The 20,803-nt window shown below is 42.0% G+C and overlaps 1 protein-coding gene across 1 annotated transcript in view; it reads left to right on the plus strand.

The window, feature by feature from the left end:
- Positions 1 to 20,803, plus strand: part of THADA (THADA armadillo repeat containing) — a 128,111-nt gene that overhangs the window by 78,749 nt on the left and 28,559 nt on the right. Inside the window, exon 31 of the mRNA XM_064158409.1 lies at positions 7,689 to 7,774. Within this exon, the coding sequence (XP_064014479.1) occupies positions 7,689 to 7,774 (86 nt within the window). The remainder of the gene's footprint in view (positions 1 to 7,688; positions 7,775 to 20,803) is intronic.

Consider the following 20,803-nt stretch of genomic DNA (forward strand, 5'->3'; position numbering starts at 1 on the left):
TCTCCATCTGTTTCTTCTGCCTGTTAGATAAGTGTGAAAACACTTTCCAACAAATGAAGCTTCTATTAGCTTGCCTTTTTATAGGTGAAACCTCTTATGTAAATGGTATAAAATTCATTAAATTTGCATGTGGGATTAGTTTGACTTCTGCATTTTTTAGGCTGCTGTGGGATCACCTGCAGTTCTCATTAAAGGACCAAAAAGAGAACAGAGAAGATTATATTGACAATCCAGTATGCTAAAAAGAACAACAACAAAACACAGCCTTTAATTATCATTCACCAAGGACAACTAGAGAACGAATTAATTTTTCTTAATAGCTGAAACTCAAGGTGTTATGAAGGAAAACAAAATCTGTAGCTTCCTTTTGAAACAATAGATTCTCTGCCCTTAGCAGGAGAACTAGTAGCAACAAAATAGTCTGGCATTGGAGCTGGTAGAAGAACTTCAAACACCAGGCCAGCAACTTTCCCTTTGGAGAAAATGCCAACTGTAGTGCAGCATGAGCTGGTCTAACAGAATGGACAAGTCAAGTGGATTGGGTGTACCATAATTACTCTGAGAAGGTCTCAACATCACCAAGGCGGCAAACAGATGTGCTGCTAATAGATGTTTGTATTTCTGTGCGGATGTTCCTCCGCTTCCAGGAACCCAGCAAGGATTACTTGGTAGTGTAGGCTTCACTGTTGTGTTTTTAAATGTAGGTCTGTTGGCTGTGATGTGCACTGATGTGCTGGTTTTGTATTATGTGGTTAAAAATGATACGGACAAAGTTTAATAATTAAATCCATTATTAATTTCTTTTCAAGAAGACAGGAGAAGTGCGTGTTGATTCAGTGCTGCAGATGTGGCCAGTGAGAGAAAAGACATTGAAATAGGAAGGTGCCTTCTAAACAGATATAACACCAAGCCACTCAGTCTTTATGCTGCAGAAATTGAAAGCTAACCACCAAAACAATGGGAGCTTTAGTTTTCTAATCAGCTGCTTATTGTCTGTGTAGGTGTGATTTCCACAAGCTTTTTTTGCCTCCACCAGTGACAAATCTCTCTGCAGGCGAAATGTGGTCAGTACAAGAATAATCTCCCTATGGTTAGACACCTAATGATTATGTAGAGTTGGTTATATGAAGAGTCAAACAAGGAAGATGCACTTCTTGGTGCACTTAGAAGATATTTATGCTGATACAGTTGCAGGTAAGGTATCAGCAGAATCTGGCCACTGAAAGAAAGAATATTTGCTGATATTTGCCATTCTTCAGGAAGCAGTGAGCTGGAAGTATATAGGGAGGAAAAGACTATACTGTGAACCTAAAATTCAGTTGCTAGCTGGCCAGACTGAAGAGCTGAGTTTATGGAAGGCAAAAACAGACTGGAAAACTCAGAACTGGAAGTTGCACAGACCCTGTCCCTGACTACTTGCAGGCACTAGGACATGTTTGGTCAAAATTATTCTCCGTTTTTATGCTAAAGTGTCAACTGATTAGAAATGGTTTTAAAGTTCAGAAATAGAGGAATTTATGCAAAAGTTTTTAGAAGTGTCCTGTGTATTAGAATATGAAGTTTAGGAACTCAATTCAATTTATATCCATTGGAAGCAAAAACACTGCATGATATAGGTGGCTAGAAAGTGGAATTCGGGATTTAATTCAACACCAGTAGGCTGAGAGATTTTCTGCCAGCTAAAATGTAAATTTTACAAGCTGTTGCTGATGCAGAGTTTCCTGACAATGACATGTTATGTGAGAAGAATAAGATGGTGTTTAGCGAGTGTAGAATCATTAGCTTTTCTTTCCTTTTAATACAGGGCTCTTCCAAAAATACTGTTGATGAATTTAATCCTCTGAAAAGGTCTTCCTTCCAGGAATTCTAGGCTCAAGTAAAGGATTACCAAGAGCAAGATCTCATTAGAGACCAGAGATCGAGTAGGCAGTTAATTTAATTAATTGATAATTTTGGAAGTTAAATGAGAACATCCACACAAATCATAAGGACAGTTCTCTTCTTATTTGCAAGGTAGACATGAAATGGCCTTTGAAAAAGGTTGCCTTTGTAATCTTGCCAGTAACAAATGCAGTGCATTCCTGTTACTGTTCATTTTAAAGTGAGGTGATGCGCTATTGGAAAAAGGGGAAAGGAAATGATTGTCATCTTACTTAGTGCTGTTTAAAATTGGGTGTTTGAGAAATAAGTGAGAATCTGCAGAAGCTCTGCATAAAAATTATTGGATGTTTGCTCTATGTAAGGATGGGTTTAACATCTTTGTTTATAGATAGAAATCTGCATGGTTATAAATGCTGTCCTGGAATGACGTTCGAGGGCATCTGCAGATGGAGGTGGTTTAGTGTGATTAAATCTTCTGATGGAATTGTGATGGTTTGGGTGTTACCTGCCCCCTCCCCCTTTAAGAAAAATCACCCAGACTAGACTCAGTGGCTGGAAATTAAAGAATGACACTATATTTACAGCTAGCCCAATATACAAGGAGGTATTTACAGTATAGACAACTATTTACAGAAATATGCAAGTTAAAAAATAATACAGAAACACAGCAGCCCTCCCAGAAACCTGAGTCCCCAGGAGGGGCTCTCAGCCACCCTTCCACCTCCTTTCCACTCCTCTACCTTATACCAAACTTTGCCTTATGTGCAAGGTGAGTTTGGAGAATCAGCCAGGGAGGTTAGGAAGCAGAAAGATTAGTTACACAGCAAGTTAGGGAGAGAAGTGCATGCAGCCAGAGCCAAAGAGCAGCTGTGTTATCTATATTTATGTTCTTGTCTTTATACATCTCAGCAAGCCTATGAGTGAAGGAGACATCAGCATTGTTTCCTTTTCACAGCCTGTCATCTAATTCCTCTCACTAAAAGAACCCAGCTATGCTCAAACTAGCACAGGAATTAAGGCCAAGTGTGTGAGTGTTCTTTGCTCCTTGTTGTTTTCCTTGGAAGGGGAGGTAGTTTGCTTCATAATTCATTAATGTTGTTATTCTTTAAAATAAAAAGTAATATGAGAGAAACTGAATTTTGGAAGTTAAGCCATGTGTTCCTGATAGAGTTGGTGAAACTGTGTATATGAGCAGGATACACAGAAGGGCTGTGGCCACATATTACTGATTCCATCAATAAATTTCAGTTTGGTTTGCATCAGATCTGCCATCCAAAATAAGCAAACCAGTGACTACCTTAAATTCAGTATGACTGAAGAATAAAGATGAATAAAACTTTAAAACAATAATATTTGCATAGCTCCAAACTGGTGAGTGTAGGATTGATTTCATGTTACATAGACCTAATCTACAGTCAGTGCTACTTAAAGGCAGTAGATGCAGACCAGAAATCAAAGTGGTCTCAGTGCTACTGTAGGTAGCTGAGGCCAGCTGGAGCAAAATGAAGTACTGCATGTGGAGCTTCTGAACCTGCCCCGCTGGTTTTACATCTACAGAGGGAGAATATCCTTTGAAGGGTACCCTTCCTGATTCACCTACCAGGCAGTTCCTTGTTGAAAACAAGTAGCTTATGGTCGTGTAGTTTTCTGTAAGTGCTTAACCTGAGCCTCTTCAAAGTAATTTGAACAGGAAACTGTGGTTTTAAAAGGACAATTTATTTCCATTAACCTTTTTATCTTTAAACAAAAAACAAACCCCAAAAAAGCCTGGATTCTGTAGATAACAGAAGATTGCCTCCTGCCATAACTGAAAATGAAATTCCAAAGAAATCTGTCTACCCTATCCATAATTACCTGTTCAGCATTAATGATAAGAAATTGGCTGGGTTTGGAAGACTTCATTGTCTTCATTAATGATTTAGGTATTGGAAATAAGAGCACCCTGATGAAGTTTACTTGAAGATGCAAAAATAAGTGGGGAAATTGACACCCCAGAAGGGAGAGCCACCCTTCAGGAAGATCTTGACAGGCTAGTCAAGTGGGCAAGAAGGAACTGTATGATGTTTAATGAGGCCAAGTATAGGGTCTTGCATCTGGGAACACATATTCCAGGAATGCAGCTCAGACTGGGAGCCACCTGGCTTGAGAGCAGCACTGTGGAGAGGGACCTGAGAGTCTTGGTGGACAGAAGGCTCAATATGAATGAAGAATGCGCTGCAGTGACAAAGAAAGCCAACACAGTACTGAGTTGCATTAATAAGAGAAGCAGGAGCAGGAATAAAGATGTTCTCTCGTTCTGCTCAGCACTGGTCAGGCTGCACCTTGAGTGCTGTGTCCAGTTCTGGTTCCTGCTATACAAGAAGGATGTGTACAGACAGGAAAAGGGTCCATAGAAAGAGGGCAAGGGATCAGCTCCTTCTTGCACCACCTACACCTGCTGCCCCTCGCTCATGGATGGGTGTCCCTGCCTCTTCATCAGCTTCACCAGCCAAATACTGTGCAGTGCATCATTTGAAATGTTCAGCATGTGATTTTTGGCTGTCAGGTTTGTTAGACACATCACAGGTTGATTGTCCTCAAGACTGAGCCTTCTGCTGGAGCCTGAACATCACTGTAATCTCTTAGTTTTGGAAGAGTGAATTTCCTGTTGTGTGTGCCTGCAGCATACAGCTGATCGTTCCCTGGTGTCACCAGAACAGTGGAGCCAGCCAAAATACACGCTGGGCATGTTTTGTGCTAGAAATCATTTCAAAGTCAAAGCTTGCTCAAAATAAGTGGCAAAAGCTGAGAAGCTGGACCAGAGTGAGAAGACACGTCGGTACGGCGGCTGTGGCTTTTTCAGCAGCGCTTGCATCAGCCGTGTCTCTCTGCAGACGGCTTATACTCAGGGGATGTTCTTTCCAGTGAAATGGCTGACTCAGAAGTGAGCCTTCCATTTCTCAACTGAGATGAAGTGCAGCAGGCCCACTGTGTTTCGTGTCCTTGTAAGCTGGTCGCGGGCGCTTTCGTACAGTTTGAGTACTTCAGAGAGGTTTCTCTTCTAACGAAGCCGTTGACTGATGTCTCTCATTTTCTCATCCTTGAACTCCTAAGCCTTTCTGGAATTTCTTGGTGGTATTTTCACACAGATTAACGAAGGACAACTTGGGCAACGAGTGGCTTTCTGAGATACAGGAGAGAAGTTCACTTAGTGTGGATTAAAAATTAAGTCTAATACAGCTGTTCAAAAATGGGTCACATTAAAATTGCTCTGGCTTCTTATGATATCAGCTCCTATTGACAGACACCTTCTTTGCAGGCAGTCCTTTAGCTCTTGTGCATCAAGGTAAGAGGCAAGCATGGAGAAGTTCTGGGAGGTTCTTGGTTAGTGCTGTGGTTTTTAAAGAGCCAACAGAATGAGACACTCCCAAATGAACTTGAGAGAATTGCAGAATTGTGTGCCCAGGTGGGCAAGAGAGCCAATGGCATCCTGGCCTGCATCAGGAACAGTGTGGCCAGTAGGATAAGGGAGGTTATTCTGCCCCTGTACTCAGCACTGGTCAGGCCACACCTTGAGTCCTGTGTCCAGTTCTGGGGCCCTCAATTCAGGAGAGATGTTGAGGTGCTGGAATGTGTCCAGAGAAGGGCGACAAGGCTGGTGAGGGGCCTGGAACAGAAAGCCTATGAGGAGAGGCTGAGGGAGCTGGGGGTGTTTAGCCTGGAGAAGAGGAGGCTCAGAACAGACCTGATTGCTGTCTACAACTACCTGAAGGGACATTGTAGCCAGGTGGGGGTTGGTCTCTTCTCCCAGACAACCAGCAACAGAACAAGGGGACACAGACTCGGGTTGTGCCAGGGAAGGTCTAGGCTGGATGTTGTTAGGAAGTTGTTGCCAGAGAGAGTGATTGGCATTGGAATGGGCTGCCCAGGGAGGTGGTGGAGGCACCGTCCCTGGAGGTCTTTAAGAAAGGACTGGCTGAGGCACTTAGTGCCATGGTCTAGTTGAGTGGATAGGGCTGGGTGCTAGGTTGAATTGGATGATGTTGGAGATCTCTTCCAACCTGGTTGATTCTGTGATTCTAAGAGAAGATACAGGAAGAGGTTACAAAGCTAAAACAGATACAAAATCCATAGTGACCCCCTTCAATATTCCCTCCTACCCAAAACTCAGTCTCTAATCCCCAGTGCTCCAACCCTCCCCACACACAGTGCCTCTGCCGTCCATGGGCCCAAACAAAAGCCTCTGGAGGCTCCAAAGCAGGCCTGCTTCTGACATGTTTGTCCCAGTACCTAGCTCCTGCCAGACGCAACAGGGTGGAAGGAAAGGAGACAGAGTTACTCTCACCACGGGCTTATGAAGGGATGGCAGAACTGTGGGATTGAATAACAATTTTCTAATACCTCTAGTCCCTTGAGGATTTTTAACCCCATAATTACCATCCTAGGACAATTAGGAAGTGTCTGAAAAGCCTCTGCACAAAGCGAGACCTTGGGTGCATGTAGCCTCCTGTGTGTTATAGCTGCCTGACGTTGTAAGCCATAAAGTAATGCAGAAGTAATTCAGGCTTATTATAGAGCTTGTTACTGAAGGTGTGAGCAGTGTTTCCAGTAAAAGCTGTCTTCTGAGAGGATCAGAGGCGAATACAGCTGCCAAACTTCTACCCAGCTGCCTCAGACCTTCCATTTTGATGTTGTAATCGCAGATCTTACTTGAAAAATATTTATTCTGGGATTTTGAAGATGTGAAAGAGTTGAAAATGTTTGTTGGAACGTTTCTAGTTGAAAAAAATTTGAAAGAGTTTCAAGCCACAAGATAAGCACACAAAGAAAGTGCCAGATAAAATAAGAAACTGCACAGAATTAGTCATACTTTAAACTTGTACTGCTTGGTTCGGAACATTTTTGTTGCTGTGCAGTTCTCAGTGGATTCATCAGAATAAGTTCTGTGTTTTGAAGTGGATTTCCTGTTTGTTCGTGTACTAAACTCTTTTAAGAAAGGTTTTTCTGCTTAAAATGTACAGTGACAATAATCTTTTTTTAAATGTAGATGTTACCTGGTAACAAAACAGAGAAAATGGCTATCGCTTGTGACTTGAAGAGTTAGGGCAGAAAACAGCTTATTGCCAGTTTGCATTCTACCCCCAGAATCCCCAGTGTTTGTGTCCAGTGGAAAATAATCATCTCATTTTAAAGGCATGCATGCCTGTGTGGTGTTCGGCAGAACAGTGAGCAAGCTGTGGCCATTAAAAGGTGTAGCAGGTGCCTTGCAAGGGATCACAGGGTGTCAGGACTTGGAAGGGACCCAAAGAGATCGAGTCCAGTTTCCCTGCCAGAGCAGGACCATGCAATCTAGCTCATGCATCCAGACAGGCCTTGAAAGTCTCCAGAGAAGGAGACTCCACAACCTCTCTGGGGAGCCTGTGCCAGTGCTCTGTGACCCTTACAGTAAAGAAGTTCCCCCTTGTGTTGAGGTGGAACCTCCTGTGCTGCAGCTTCCATCCATTGCTCCTTGTCCTATCCCAGGGAGCAGTGAGCAGAGCCTGTCCCCTCCTCCTGACCCCCAGCCCTCAGATATTTATAAACCTTTATTAACCCCCTTCTCAGTCTTCTTCAGACTTAACAGCCCCAGGTCACTCAGCCTCTCCTCATCAGGCACTGCTCCACTCCCCTGAACATCCTTGCATCCCTGTTCTGGACTCTCTCCAGCAGATCCCTGTTCCTCTTAAACTGGGGAGACCAAAACTGAGTGCAGTACTCAAGGTGAGTTTCTGCTGTTTCTGAGCATGGTGTTACCAAAGATTTGATTTTTAAAAGTTTGTTTTTTCTAGGCCAAATCCATGTTTGGTGACCAGAGCTGCCTTCCTTGATATCCTCGTGATGCTGTGTACTCACCTGGAGAAGTTTCAAAATCAAGGTAAGTGAAGTATTCTGCTCTGTGAATTGGATGGAATATCTGTGGCAAAATTTCTGAGCTGTGTCAAATCCAGAGAAACCATAATCTGTTACTTGTAGTCATGGCATCTGCTGAATGCTGGAATCCTTTAGCTGCCCTCTATAAAAAATCCTTTATTCTGCCTCTGTAGAGCTAGTCCTGGAATTGTTTATGAGAAGAATGAGATACTGCTCTGTGTCAAAGCTTGAAGCTGTAATCTTGTAGTATTCCTAATCCTGGAATGTGTAACAACGAAGAATTATCCCTCTAGTGTTCCAAATTGGTTTTCTGATCCAAAGTGGTAAATACAAACAAAATCCAAACCCCAGAACGTCACTGATTTAACTTTTCTTGAAAGCCACAGAGGTTCCCTCGGGAGACACCTGAAAGCATTTCAGAGGAACAGTGTTTTCTTCTGCTTAGAAGTTGTAGGAGAAATTCTGAGAGATTCTTTATAGTTCTTTTTCTTACATTGGTTTTGTTCCACTGTGAAGCTTTTGAAAGACCAGTCAGAAATAGAGGTGGTTTTAGCAGTGCAGAACGTTGCTTTGTAACGCTTTGTAAACAAGAAGGAAAACCAAGATGCGGAAGGAATGGATACCCTGTGGAGAGGCAGCCTTCAGTCAGCTGTAACCAGCTTCCTTCTGGGCCTGGTTTGTTCACTTCTTAGGAATAAGTGAGCAATAAATTACCTTGTCAGTCCAGGAAGGCAATTAAAGAATGGATCTTTTTTGGGCCTGTTTCTAATCCTAAACCCAATTCTCTTCCCTTTTCTTGCGTAGCCATTTGGTAGTAGTAGTTCCAGTTTAATTCCGTAATTGCTGTTTGTGTGATTCCTTGTGAATACACAGTCCAAAGGGTGATAGCTGTCAGGAAAAGGAATTGGTGAACATGTCTATCAGCCCATCAGATGTTACTTTCAGACAAGACAGCTGGAGAGAGACTCTTTAGGATGTCAGGTAGTGATAGGGCTGGGGGGAATGGAACAAAGCTAGAAATGGGCAGATTTAGAGTGGATGTTAAGAAGACATTCTATACCATGAGGGTGGTGACACCCTGGAATGGGTTGCCTGGGGAGGTGGTGGAAGCCACATCCTTGGAGGTGCTTAAGGCCAGGCTGGGTGAGACAGAAGCATATCCATACAGAAAATATGTGGCAGGTGGGAGAAGAAGATAGGTTTATTTGGGACTGTAGGAGATGGGCCTGATCTCTCTCAGTCTCTGAAGTCATTCCTCTCTCATGGATTCCAGTGCTTGTGACTTGGAAAGGGCTGCAAGCTTTATCGGAAAGAACACACTCCCCATATGCACAACAGTTTAAATACAACATTTCTCGAGGCATATGCTTTTCCTTTGCTCTTCAATGTTTGTTTTCAGTAAACTATATTTGCCATCAGTAACTCTGATGTTACAATGTATATTTACTGATTTTTGTTATTTATAGAAAGTAAACTTAAATCGTTATATGCCACTAGTCCGAGTCATTATCCTTTGCAACACAGTTAAAATTGTAACTGTGCATCACACCTGAAAAACAAAAACCAGCTCCCAAAGACCCTTTCAACCATACTGTGACTCCTCACCCTTATTTTAATTTGAGGACTCCTTTTTAGAGGTAGATCCTTAATGAGTACACTTCTTTTACCACAATCTTTTGTGTCTGTTCATATCCTTTGTAGTATGAAGCATCCCCATCTTTCTGTGTTCTCTTCAGAGGAAGTGTTTTTTCCCTTGCTTCTGATTATTCTTGTTACTCACCCTTCAGCTCTGTTCTTGTATTTTCTGTTATGAAGGAACAGTCAATATTGCAGGTGAGGGCTCCACATTTACTAGCTTAGTGAGTCTTAAATCTCCTTTATCAGTTTCTTTTCTTTTTGAGTCATCTTCAGGGCTTTTTTTTTTTTTGCTCTGTTTTGGTTTTTAAATGATTGCAGCACATTTCCAAAGGCTTTTATTAACCTCTCCACACCAGGAAACTCCCTTTTTTTTTTCTTTCCTGTAATGCCTCTGACTTCTGAATAGCCCTTTGAGCATGAGGGACTGCACCATGCTGTGGCAGAGTTACTGAACAACAGATTCATTTATTTTTCAAAGCTCATGTGAACTGTTCCAAACCTGTGTGCTATAAGGTACAATTTCTGTAGAAGGGAAGTAATTATTTTTGCAGACTCTCTCTGCTCAGGGACAGTTCTTTAGTATCTTCTTGCCAAGAAGTTTCATTCCTGTATAGGGTTTAAAATTACACATTGCAGGCAATATCTACAGAGAGTAGAAACTCAGACTGGGAATATGGTTTTGAAAACTTGAAGATACATGAGGGACAATTTTATGTGTTACAGGCAGAAGGAGTAATATGAAACTGAGTGTCCCATGACACAATGAGAGAAAGAGTAAACTTAGCAGTTAAACATGAAACACAAAACTTTAAGTTTTAAATGTTCTGCAAGGAATAGTCATTCACTGAAATGTTGTACTTTTCTGGTAATATCTTGATCGTTGTATTTGTATCTCTGGTTGCGAGCCAGTTTTTCTCTGTTTTAATTGTTGTTTCAATGAAGAAGGAGTGAAGGACAAATCCAAATAAAACTGCTTCTTGATGTGTTTATCTGAGAGGCCCCAGGAAGTGCTGTATATGAGTTCCAGGCCACAGGCTGAAACTGATTTTCATCAACAGAAATGGGAATGCAATGTAATTAATCTGCAACTGGTTAAAATCAGACCACTTCTAATTGATTATGCCTGTCTAACGGGGCTACAATTACAAAGAGATTTTCAGAGTACAACCCTGCCTTGTCCTTTCCTACATTACAGTTATTTTCTGTAAGTGATTTGTTGTCTTCAATTAATAAAATCTGTCTCTTAAAGTGCAGGACAGCCCTTAGGGAATTTACTTAACAAATGCAAAGCAATTTAAAATGTTGGATAGGGAAGGCGGGGAGTAATGGATACCAGAAGCATCTTGTCCAGCTAAAAATTTATTGCTGACCAAATGATGATTATTTATCTTAAAACAAAACAAACCCACCATAGTTATTCTGCTTTGCCAGTTTATATGGAAGTGTTTCCTGATTCATGTCACTAGGAAAAAACAGTTTTCTTTCTTTAACAGGCAAAACCTAGATAATTTTTACCAGCTCCTGATGTGCACTGGGATCTTCTGATGTGCAGAGACAATACATAATGCCAAGACTATGTAAATTTAGAACAGTATTTTTTTCCAGTTCTCAGTTGCAGTTGGAACTCACAAAAAAAAACCAAAGTAAGCCATTTTTTAAAAATAAAAAACACTGTTTTGCCTTTATTGAGAGCAAACAAAAGTTCTTACCAGGTCTAGAATTATTTGATGAGCTAGCATCTATTGCCAATATTACTGATTATCAGTAATCTCTAGTGAATTAGTTCTTGCAGACCTGTGATCTACTATCTCCAGAGTAACTGCTTCTGTGAACTTGTAATCACAGGTATAATTACAAGTCCTGCTAGTGACCGGACAAGAGGTAATTAATGGCTTTATGCTGGGAGAAGGCAGATTTAGATTAGATGTTAAGAAGAAAGTCTGTACAGTGAGGGTGGTGAGACACTGGAACAGGTTATTCAGGCAAGTTGTGGATGCCCCCTCCTTGGAAATATTCAAGGCCAGGTTGGAAGGGGCCTTGAGCAACCTGATATAGTGGAAGGTGTCCATGCCTATGGCAGGGTGGGATTGGAACTAGATGATCTTTAAGGTCACTTTCAGCCGAAAGCATTCCATGATCCTCTGTTGTGGTGGTTTGGCCCCCACTCAGGGCCAAATGCCCACCAAAGCCACTCTATCACTCCCCTTCTTGGATTGACAGGAGAGAGGAAAATATACCAAAAGCCAGTGATAAGGTAGAGGCAATTTAATCATGCTAAGCACTGGTAAAGAGCGAAGGCTAAGAGAGATGTTATTCTCTGCTTCCCATCAGCAGATGGTGGTTGGTCGCTACTGGGAAGCAGGGCTCTACATGTAATAGTTGCTCTGAAGAACAGACGCCGTGGACAAATATCCCCATACTTCCTTCTTTCATTTAGTTCTTATATCTGAGCTGATGTCATATGGCATGGAATACAGTTTGGCCAGTTTGGGTCAGCTGGCCTGGCTGTGTCCCCTCCCCTATGAAAAACATAGCACTAGAAAGATGTTCTGAGGAGAATTAACTCCAGCTCAGTCAAGCCTGATGTAGGGCTTTTTCCCAGGTCTAATGGGTAGAAAAATGCAGTCCTCTTCCAGAAGATTTTGTCGTGTTTTACCCTACTAGAGAGCAGTTAAGTTATTCCTCCAGAAGTAAACCAGCACTGAAGTGGGTAGTGTAGGAATAGGGGAAGTTCCCAAACTCCACACTTTTCCAGCATTACTGGAGGAAGCAAGTATCACTTGCTTTGAAGAGGAAAAATGCCTCTGAGTCCAAGTTAGAGTGTGACCAGCCTTAGCTGTGTTTATAATTATTTGCACATTCACAAGTCTTGATCAAAAGCAGTTAGAAGGAAAGGTCTCTCAAGCTGCAGTGCTATAGATTCACATGTGAGTCTGAGGCTCCACACTCCTCTGCACTTAGAAATGGGCTTTGCAGGAGACAATACCAGATGACAGACTCTGCTGGGTAAGATTCCTTTGCTGAACTTGTGGACTTCTGACAGGACCTATCATAGATATTTCTGCTTTCAGATCCTCTCCTGAAATTGGTATCTGAAGTGAAACAGTAAGAAGAGGGTATTACTGCGGTCCCGTGGTGCTGGTAACACATGAGCCAGAGCAATGTATTGCAGTCAAAGTTCAGATATGAAATGCCCTATATCTGTTAGAGATGAAGAATGCCACAAGATGAAATTGTCCTTTTGTTTTCTTTCTTGCTCCAGTTTCAAGACAGCTTTCTGATAGTATTTTGTCAATTCATGGAGGGGAAAACGAGTGCAACTTGGTAAAATATACTTGACTAATAGAAGTGCATTTTATCAAGGTCTGTGGTCCCAAAAAATGACACGTGTCAGTAAAGGGTTGTGTTGAGCCTGTAAATCCCATCGGTGTAAATGAAATGGGACTTAGAACAGAAGTCAAGGAAAAGATGGAAGAAAAATTTGCCAAAGTTAATGCTTCCAAGTTGTCTTTTGTCCTATCTTTTGTCTTCAAAATTGTAGTTTGATGGGAAAGAGAAAATATTTAAACAGGATGTGAAATAGGATGAATCTGTGATGTAGGAGAAGATGCCACTTGAAGTCTAACCATGCATTTTTCCTATCTACATTTGAGGTGGAAAAAATGATGAAAGTTCTTGAGATCAACCAAACTCCACTATTGTCAGTGGGAACAGTTGCTCAGTCTTTACATAATTACTTCTGTTCATAAAGAGATTGTTTTTATATCAAAAGAGACCAGCCAGTATTCTGCTTGTACTTGTTCTCTCCTTGAGTTTTGTGGGAATCCAGGAAGAAATGTAAGAGAGAGAAACGATGAGCTGTGTACAGAGCATTCAACCTTCATTCCCACAGCTTCAGGATGCCTCCCACAGGGGAGGAAAGATAGTGGGACACCCAGCCCAGGGGAAGAACAAGGCATGAAGAATGTTAAAGACTGGGCTGTACATGGTCTGGATTATGTTAATGTGTTGTTTGTATAGTGGTATCAAATGAGTCACCGTAAGGTGGTAGGGATGCTGCCTGTTACACGGCTGACACTTGCTACACTTGTGCTGCTGACACTTGTCTCACGCAGCTCTTGTGCTTGGACTCTGGTGGAATAAAGGGCGCCTGCTTCAGTTCAAAGGTGGTTGTTGCATTTGTCTGATTACTGACAGTGACAGCTTTGCAAAAACAGACTTCCGTTTTCTTGCTGTCTCTAAACCAGCTAAACTTAGTGTAGATGCAGTTAAGACTCTTAAATTCTGTTCATGAACAACAGAAACAATTGCAAAAAATACTGTGTATTGCACATGTGTGGATGAGATTAGAAACATGAACAGTTATGTACAACTGTCTGCTGGTTTTGTCCTTTTTGTGCTCACAAATAGGTGACAGAATACTGCCTGTTCAGTATTACCCATTGCAAATGCTACTCTCTTAGTTATTTTTGCCCTTTATCATTAGAAGTCAGGAAGTGTGCTGCTAGAAAGAGTATGTGTTATCCGACTTCTAGGTGCCATGGAAGCACAAAATGGTTTTTACATAGGAGCCTTTCAAATGTTTTGTCTGAATGTTATGGCTTGCAGACTTCTAACCAGCATCTGAAGGCTCTGCCTACTTCTTTCTATATTGTTTGGGGTTTTTTAAATTATTTTGAAAACAAGCTAAGTGGTAACTCAAATGTTTTTTTTCTGCAGGTGAACTTAAATACTTGCCAGAAATAACTAGGTTGGCTATTTTAGCCATACTTCAGCTTTCTTTACTTAGATACTGAAGAACTGTGGCCAAAGAGTAGTTTGAACAGAAATGTTGTCTGTTGGCTAATATATGTTTTGTCTGTTTGCTCTAATTAGCTTAAACTTAAACTCCATCTGAACAAACTCTTGTTTGCTATGTCAGAAATGCAAACTTTGTGTGCCAGTGTGTGGACTGTGTGGCACTTGATCAATATTGTTGTTTCCACTCAAGGAGTGTAAAGGAGTGTAAAAATTTAGAATGTATTTATAGAATCATCTAAATGGCCTCTGCCTACTGACATCAAATTAGATAAGTAAAAAATAAGTGTAATTTTGTCACCTAATGTTCTAATGCAATGCAGACAGGAGGAGAATGAAGTGGTTGAGGGATGGGATTGATGGAGGTCCAGGAAACAAGGAGCAACTGAGAGCTGCACAGACAGTAAAGTGCCAGAGGCAGATCACATGAGGGATGTACTGTGTTAAAGCAGCCCCAAAGCAGAACAAAAGTCAGTGCAAGATAGAAAGACAAAACAAATGGACTGAGGCTGAAAGGAATAAATGTTGGGGAAAAGTAAGGGGAAGTGTGTGACACCAGCAGGCTGTTAAGGAAATGTTAGAGGCAGAACTCATGGTCTAGATGTGGGAGGAAAGGAAAAGTGTTTCCGATTCAGAAAGATCATGGAGACACAGTGAAAGGAGGAGGGTTGTGAAGGATAGAGCCTGATGTTGCTGAATGCTGTGTTGAGCAGGGAGTATGGAGAGACGTTAGACAAAATAAGCGGCACCAGGGGAGAGTGGAGCTGATAGTGGTTGTTCGTGTTACCAGTTACAGTTCTGCTCCTCTGTGAAGACAGGGACTGCTCCTACTTAGGAAGTTTTGGTTCAGGTTCTCTTCAGATTCCAGTATGCACAACTGGCTGACTTGCACTGTCTTCATGGGGGTTTATGGTTTTCTGTGAATGCAAAAGAAGTGGAAAACTCAGCACTGTGCCTGAGAAGGTTTAAGAGAAATGGCAGTCTCTGTGTCTGGATCAAATTTGTTTTTCTTTTCTTGTTTGATTGCCTTTGAAAACTTTCCATTATACTATACCAAATGCAATGGGATGCTTCTGTCCTAAGTAATGTGTTATCTGGCTGTTTTGTTAATCACCCACGTTTATAGCTGTTAATTGTATTGTAAGTGCTAATGCATAGGCTTTTATGTCACAGATGTTGCTTAAAACAACCCCTTTTCCTAATCATCAGCAACTAGCTATATTCGTTCTGCTTTTCCATGCTCTTTGTTGTGTTGTTTGGTTTTCCATTTACCACAGGCTTTGCTTTGCCCACTTTTAATAAAAAGGGAAGATATAAAAGAAACTACTTTTCCTTAATATTTGCCTGGGAAAATATCTTCTCAACACGGATTCCCTTTCATCCTTTTCTCTGTTTATGTGATCTCTCCAGATCCCCTTGGATAGATGGTAATTTGTGCAAGGGATTTTAACCTTAGTCCGTAAGCAGTTGTAGGATCTTGCAAGTCTTAGTGAGTGATGGTAAATATCCAGATTTTTGATGCCTAGCTCCCCTTCCCACAACGTTGTGCTGCAGACACAGAAGTATATAATTGCTAGTCTTTCAATGTTTCAGTGTTTTGTCTGACTTTGCAGTGTCAGTAAGGAAGTTGGTAACAATTTACCCACTCTCCACTCTTTATTTTGGTCTTTTCTGGAGTCTCTAGTAGGAAGTTGGAAGACAGCATGAGTGCTTGAAGGGCTGCATACAGAATTTGAGCTCAGTATTTACCTGGACATATGCAAATGCTTAGATGTATCGTAATCACAGATACTTTTGAACATGTTCTAGAATCTCTGAAATGAAAGATCAGCTAAACTGTCCATCATCTGACAGTTTGTTAATCCCTGAGCAGAGAAGTTTTTCTCTCCTCTACTCTGGGAATGGACTACAGGACACTGCCAGTCTGCCCCTTCAGGGAAGAACAGAAAAAAGCCTGCAGAAGAAAGGTTTTTGAGCTGGCTAAGATCATATAACCTACTGTATACATAATGAAATAAAATTAAATGTAATTAAATTAAAATGAGCCTAAAACCTAGATGATGTGACAGGTTCTATGCATATCTCAATGTAGTGGACATAAAGGGTTTGAGGAAGACTGTGGGATATTCGTGCAGTGTGTTGAGGAGAACCAAACTGTTGTGTAAGATGTGTTCCTTCCTAGAAGGGAACCTTCTTGTCCCACAAATGAGACAATCCTTGAGAGAAAAAATAATAATTCACTTCATTCTGGAGGGCTCTTTTGCATCTGTCAGCATTCTGAACCTGGCTGCCGTTTGCAAGGATCCTCATTTGTCAGCCAAATACTGTTCTTCCTTCTCACAGCAGCTGGGTGTTCAAAATGTGCAGTGATTTTTGTTTCTAAATAGAAGTATGTCTTTAATGTGTCTTAACAACAGACACAGGCATTTACTTTGGGAACCGGTGTGGTTTTTTGGGTTTAGTCAAGTATTTTAATGTAAGCCAAAGAAAAGAGTTTGCTTAAAGTTAAGAAGAAAAGGATTTACGTGAAAACCAGGAAGGATTTCTTAGTGATGAAATTGAAAGCAGGAATCTTTCCACTGCAATGCAATAATTCAGGGGTTTTCTTTCCCTTTCTACATGTTTGCGTGGAAAAAAGAGAGCATGTGGAGCACAAGATGAATGCAGGAGTTTCTCTATGGTGTGCCGAGGCTAGGCAGATATGCAGACAGACTTACTTTGCTGGCAGCCTTGCTCTTTTTCAAGAGACTTTATGTAAAATAGATGAGCCATGATGTCCAGTCTTGCACAGTTCTGTGAGAGAAGCAGAAGTCATGCATAAGGCTTCCATAACGGTTATCCGATATGCACAGACAGAGGATCTTTGGCAGAAGACTCTTGTGTCTCAGTCTCTGCAAATGAGTGGTTCCAGGAGTGAATAGCTGTGTTGTGTTTTTACAGGAAAATAATTTTCACCCTTAAAAGTTGAAGACACAGTGAAGTTATGCTGGCCTTGCAAAATTCAAGAGAATCTTCACTGAACTGAGTTAGAAACTCAGTTCATGGCCACCTCCTGGAATCAACAGAGGAGTCACTATTCTCTCTGATGTTACTATGCAGGCTGTAGCAAAACTGGCAGTGTCAACACCTTCCTGCCTTTCCCTTAATTGTCTCTTTTTTTGTCCACCTAATACAGCTTTTCCTTGCCTGTTCCTATGGCTCTGACCCTTCCATCCTGTTGGTACCACTTGCACCTATGGTGGCTATACTTCACTTTAAAGCAACAGTGATAGGAAATAAAAGCACTCCACTTGCAATGTAGTACTTAGTGTGATCAAGTGAGCTAGTGGACTCATACTGCAGAAATGCCGCTGAGCAGGGAAGCATGCAGGAAGCTGAGGACTCTCAAACTGAGGCTGTTTCTCTTCTCAAACTGAGGTACTTGAACTTTAGCCTTTTCCTTTCAACTGCCTGGGATTATTGCTGTTGTTAAACTGGTGTGGGTGGAGTCAAGCTGTGTAATAATTTGAATGAAGGTCTAATCCCTCTCCAAGGCAGCCAGACTATTCTGAAATTAGGGAATTCTGGCAGCTGGGTACTTCTTGTGTGACAGGCATCAATGCTAGTCCATGCTATGATGCCAATAAGTAATAGCAGTCTAAGTGGAAGAAGGGGTTTCAGAAAATGTAGCCAATCAAATACACAAGGTTGCATGTTATCAGATGGAAGCCATCTGTGCCTCTCGAAGATGATGCTGTGATATAGGGTAGCAGTGATACTGAAGTTTCCTTGACCGCATCAGGCCTGTTCAGGAAAGGAACTGTAGTGAAAACGTGAATGACAGATCTAATGGTTAGCCAGTATGTCTGGAAATCTTTTTGACATACCAAATTTCTTAGTTACTCAGAAAATGCTTCTGTCTCACATGCTAGACAGCACACAGCCATGTCAAGTTTCTCTGGAAATGTCAAAGAAATTAAGATGGCTTTGGAAAAAAAATGAATATGAAAGGGCAGGAGATTTAACTGTAAATAGGAGGCTTAGGGAAGTGTCTTCACAGGCAGCAAAATGAATCCATATTTGTGTTACAGCTTCATGTCAAATTCAGAAATTTCATAGCAATTTTTGGACCAGGCTTTTAGTGGCATTCAGTGCTTGCTTAATTCTAAACAGAAAAGGTGTATGGCAATGAATTGTCATCTTGAAGACAGTGAAGAAGACTAAGTAAACTTACTTGAATCTTTGTTATTTTCCTTTAATGGACTTTGACATTTTAAACCCCCTAAATTTTTAACATCCCTTAACACTAATGGCAATGTTGTTCTCTTATGTGCTTCTTCATGATTTTTCTCTACCTGTATGTACATTTTGTGGAGTATTAATTTCCTTGTAGTACAAGCTATGCAAACGTCTGACCTGGGCAAAAATTGTGGTTTCACTATTAGTAAAGTAGCCATTCCTGATCATAGAATCATAGAATCAACCAGGTTGGAAGAGACCTCCAAGATCATCCAGTCCAACCTAGCACCCAACCTCATCCAGTCTTTTCTTGAAGACCCCCAGGGACGGTGCCTCCACCACCTCCCTGGGCAGCCCATTCCAATGGGAAATCACTCTCTCTGTGAAGAACTTCTTCCTAATATCCAGCCTATACCTACCCTGGCACAACTTGAGACTGTGTCCCCTTGTTCTATTGCTGGTTGCCTGGGAGAAGAGGCCACCCCCCCACCTGGCTACAATGCCCCTTCAGGTAGTTGTAGACAGCAATGAGGTCCCCCCTGAGCCTCCTCTTCTCCGGGCTGAACAACCTCAGCTCCCTCAGCCTCTCCTCATAGGATTTGTGCTCCAGGCCCCTCACCAGCTTTGATGATGATGAAGAGGAAGTTTGAACTCAGGGTATGTGAGAATTTCAGCCTGTGTGTGCATGAGAGAGCATTGGTGAGTGTTCACTTCCATTTTGTGTCAACAGTGCTGGCTTTGCTAAAGCCCTAAGCGCTGCAGGCAGCAGTGACCTTTTTGTTCACTCCAGGTGGTGGGCAGGCTTTACAGAAGGTTCTCAGGCTGTGATCTGCCATGTGGGCAGGTTGCACTAGTTAAGGGACTGAAGTGTCACGGTTACTGAGCTGATACGTAAGAGGATTACAGTGCAGCTCCTTTTATCTGTGTTCAAGCTTAATAGACATAGGAAAAGTGCACTGTACTTTTTAATCAGGAAACTCTGAAGATTGATGCATGCAAGATAGATCTATTTATGTACAAAAAACATCATCTTAATCTTATCTTAATAATAACTTTACCTGACTAACATATGCAAAGCGTGGGATTTTCAGTTCCATCAGAATGGCCTTGTGATTGTTTCTCCTGGTTTCACTTGCAGCTGGATAGGCTTACAGCGTTTTCTCCAGCCTTCTATCTCATTTTAGAGCTGTTCTGGCAAGTTAATGTGATTGCATATTTGTATTTGGTGCTTTTTGAGGTTTCCATACTACCTACATTCTTTTCCAAATGTATTTCATTTGGTTTGTTTGTGTTAATTGCTTTCTACAACAGCAGTGCAAAGCATGTACAATGTACAAGCTTGCATTAGGAGCCTGACTAAAGGAAGTGCTTGCCAAACATCTATAATTGGCAAAGGTGACAGACATTCAGGTGTGTAATTTTTTAAGTTGTTTGGAGTTTCATCCCAAGTGTTGAACAGTTTATAGCTCTCAGAAAAGTCCACGTTCTTATTTCTTTCTGTTTAAACAGGAATACACATGATATCTAGGAAAGCTAGTTTATAGTTTAGAATCAGTTTGAAAAGAAGGAGAACTGTGTCTGCATTTCATGCCTGAGTTTACTTTGTGATAGCTTCTGCACCAATGGTGGGTTTTAGCTTCAGAATCACATCATAGAATGTTTGGAAGTGACCTCAAAGATCATCCACTTCCAACCCTCTGCCATAGGCAGGGACACCTTGCACTAGAACAGGTTGCTCAAGGCCTTCTCCAACCTGGCCTTGAACACCTCCAGGGAGGGAGCAGACCCAACCTCCCTGGGCAACCTGTACCAGTGTCTCACCACCCTCACTGGAAAGAACTTCTTCCTAACACCTAGTTTAAATCTCCCCTCTGCCAGTTTAAGCCCATTACTCCTCATCCTGTCGTTACAAGACCTTGTCAATAGTCCCTCCCCAGCCCTCCTGTAGGCCCCTTCAGATACTGGAAGGCCACTCCAAGATCTACTCATAGCCTTCGCTTCTCCAGGCTGCAGAGCCCCAACTCTCGTAGCCTGTCCTCATGGCAGAGCTGCTGCAGCCCTCTGAGCATCTTTGTGGCCTCCTTGCTCCAACAGTTCATGTCCTTCTTGTGTTGGGAGCTCCAGAACTGCACACAGGACTCCAGGTTGGGTCTCAGGAGAGCAGAGCCAAGGGGCAGAATCCCCTCCCTTGCCTTGCTGGCCACACTGTTCTTGCTGCAGCCCAGCACAGTGTTGCTGTCTGGGCTTCACTCACACTGCAGGCTCCTATTGAGCTTTTCATCAAACCAGACCCCCAGGTCCTTTTCCTCAGGGCTGCTCTCAGCCATTTGCCACCCAGCCTGGAGGTGTGCTTGGGATTGCACTGACCCAGGTGCAGGAC

This window comes from Pogoniulus pusillus, chromosome 18, assembly GCF_015220805.1.
Source record: "Pogoniulus pusillus isolate bPogPus1 chromosome 18, bPogPus1.pri, whole genome shotgun sequence".
In the NCBI taxonomy this organism is placed as follows: domain Eukaryota; kingdom Metazoa; phylum Chordata; class Aves; order Piciformes; family Lybiidae; genus Pogoniulus; species Pogoniulus pusillus.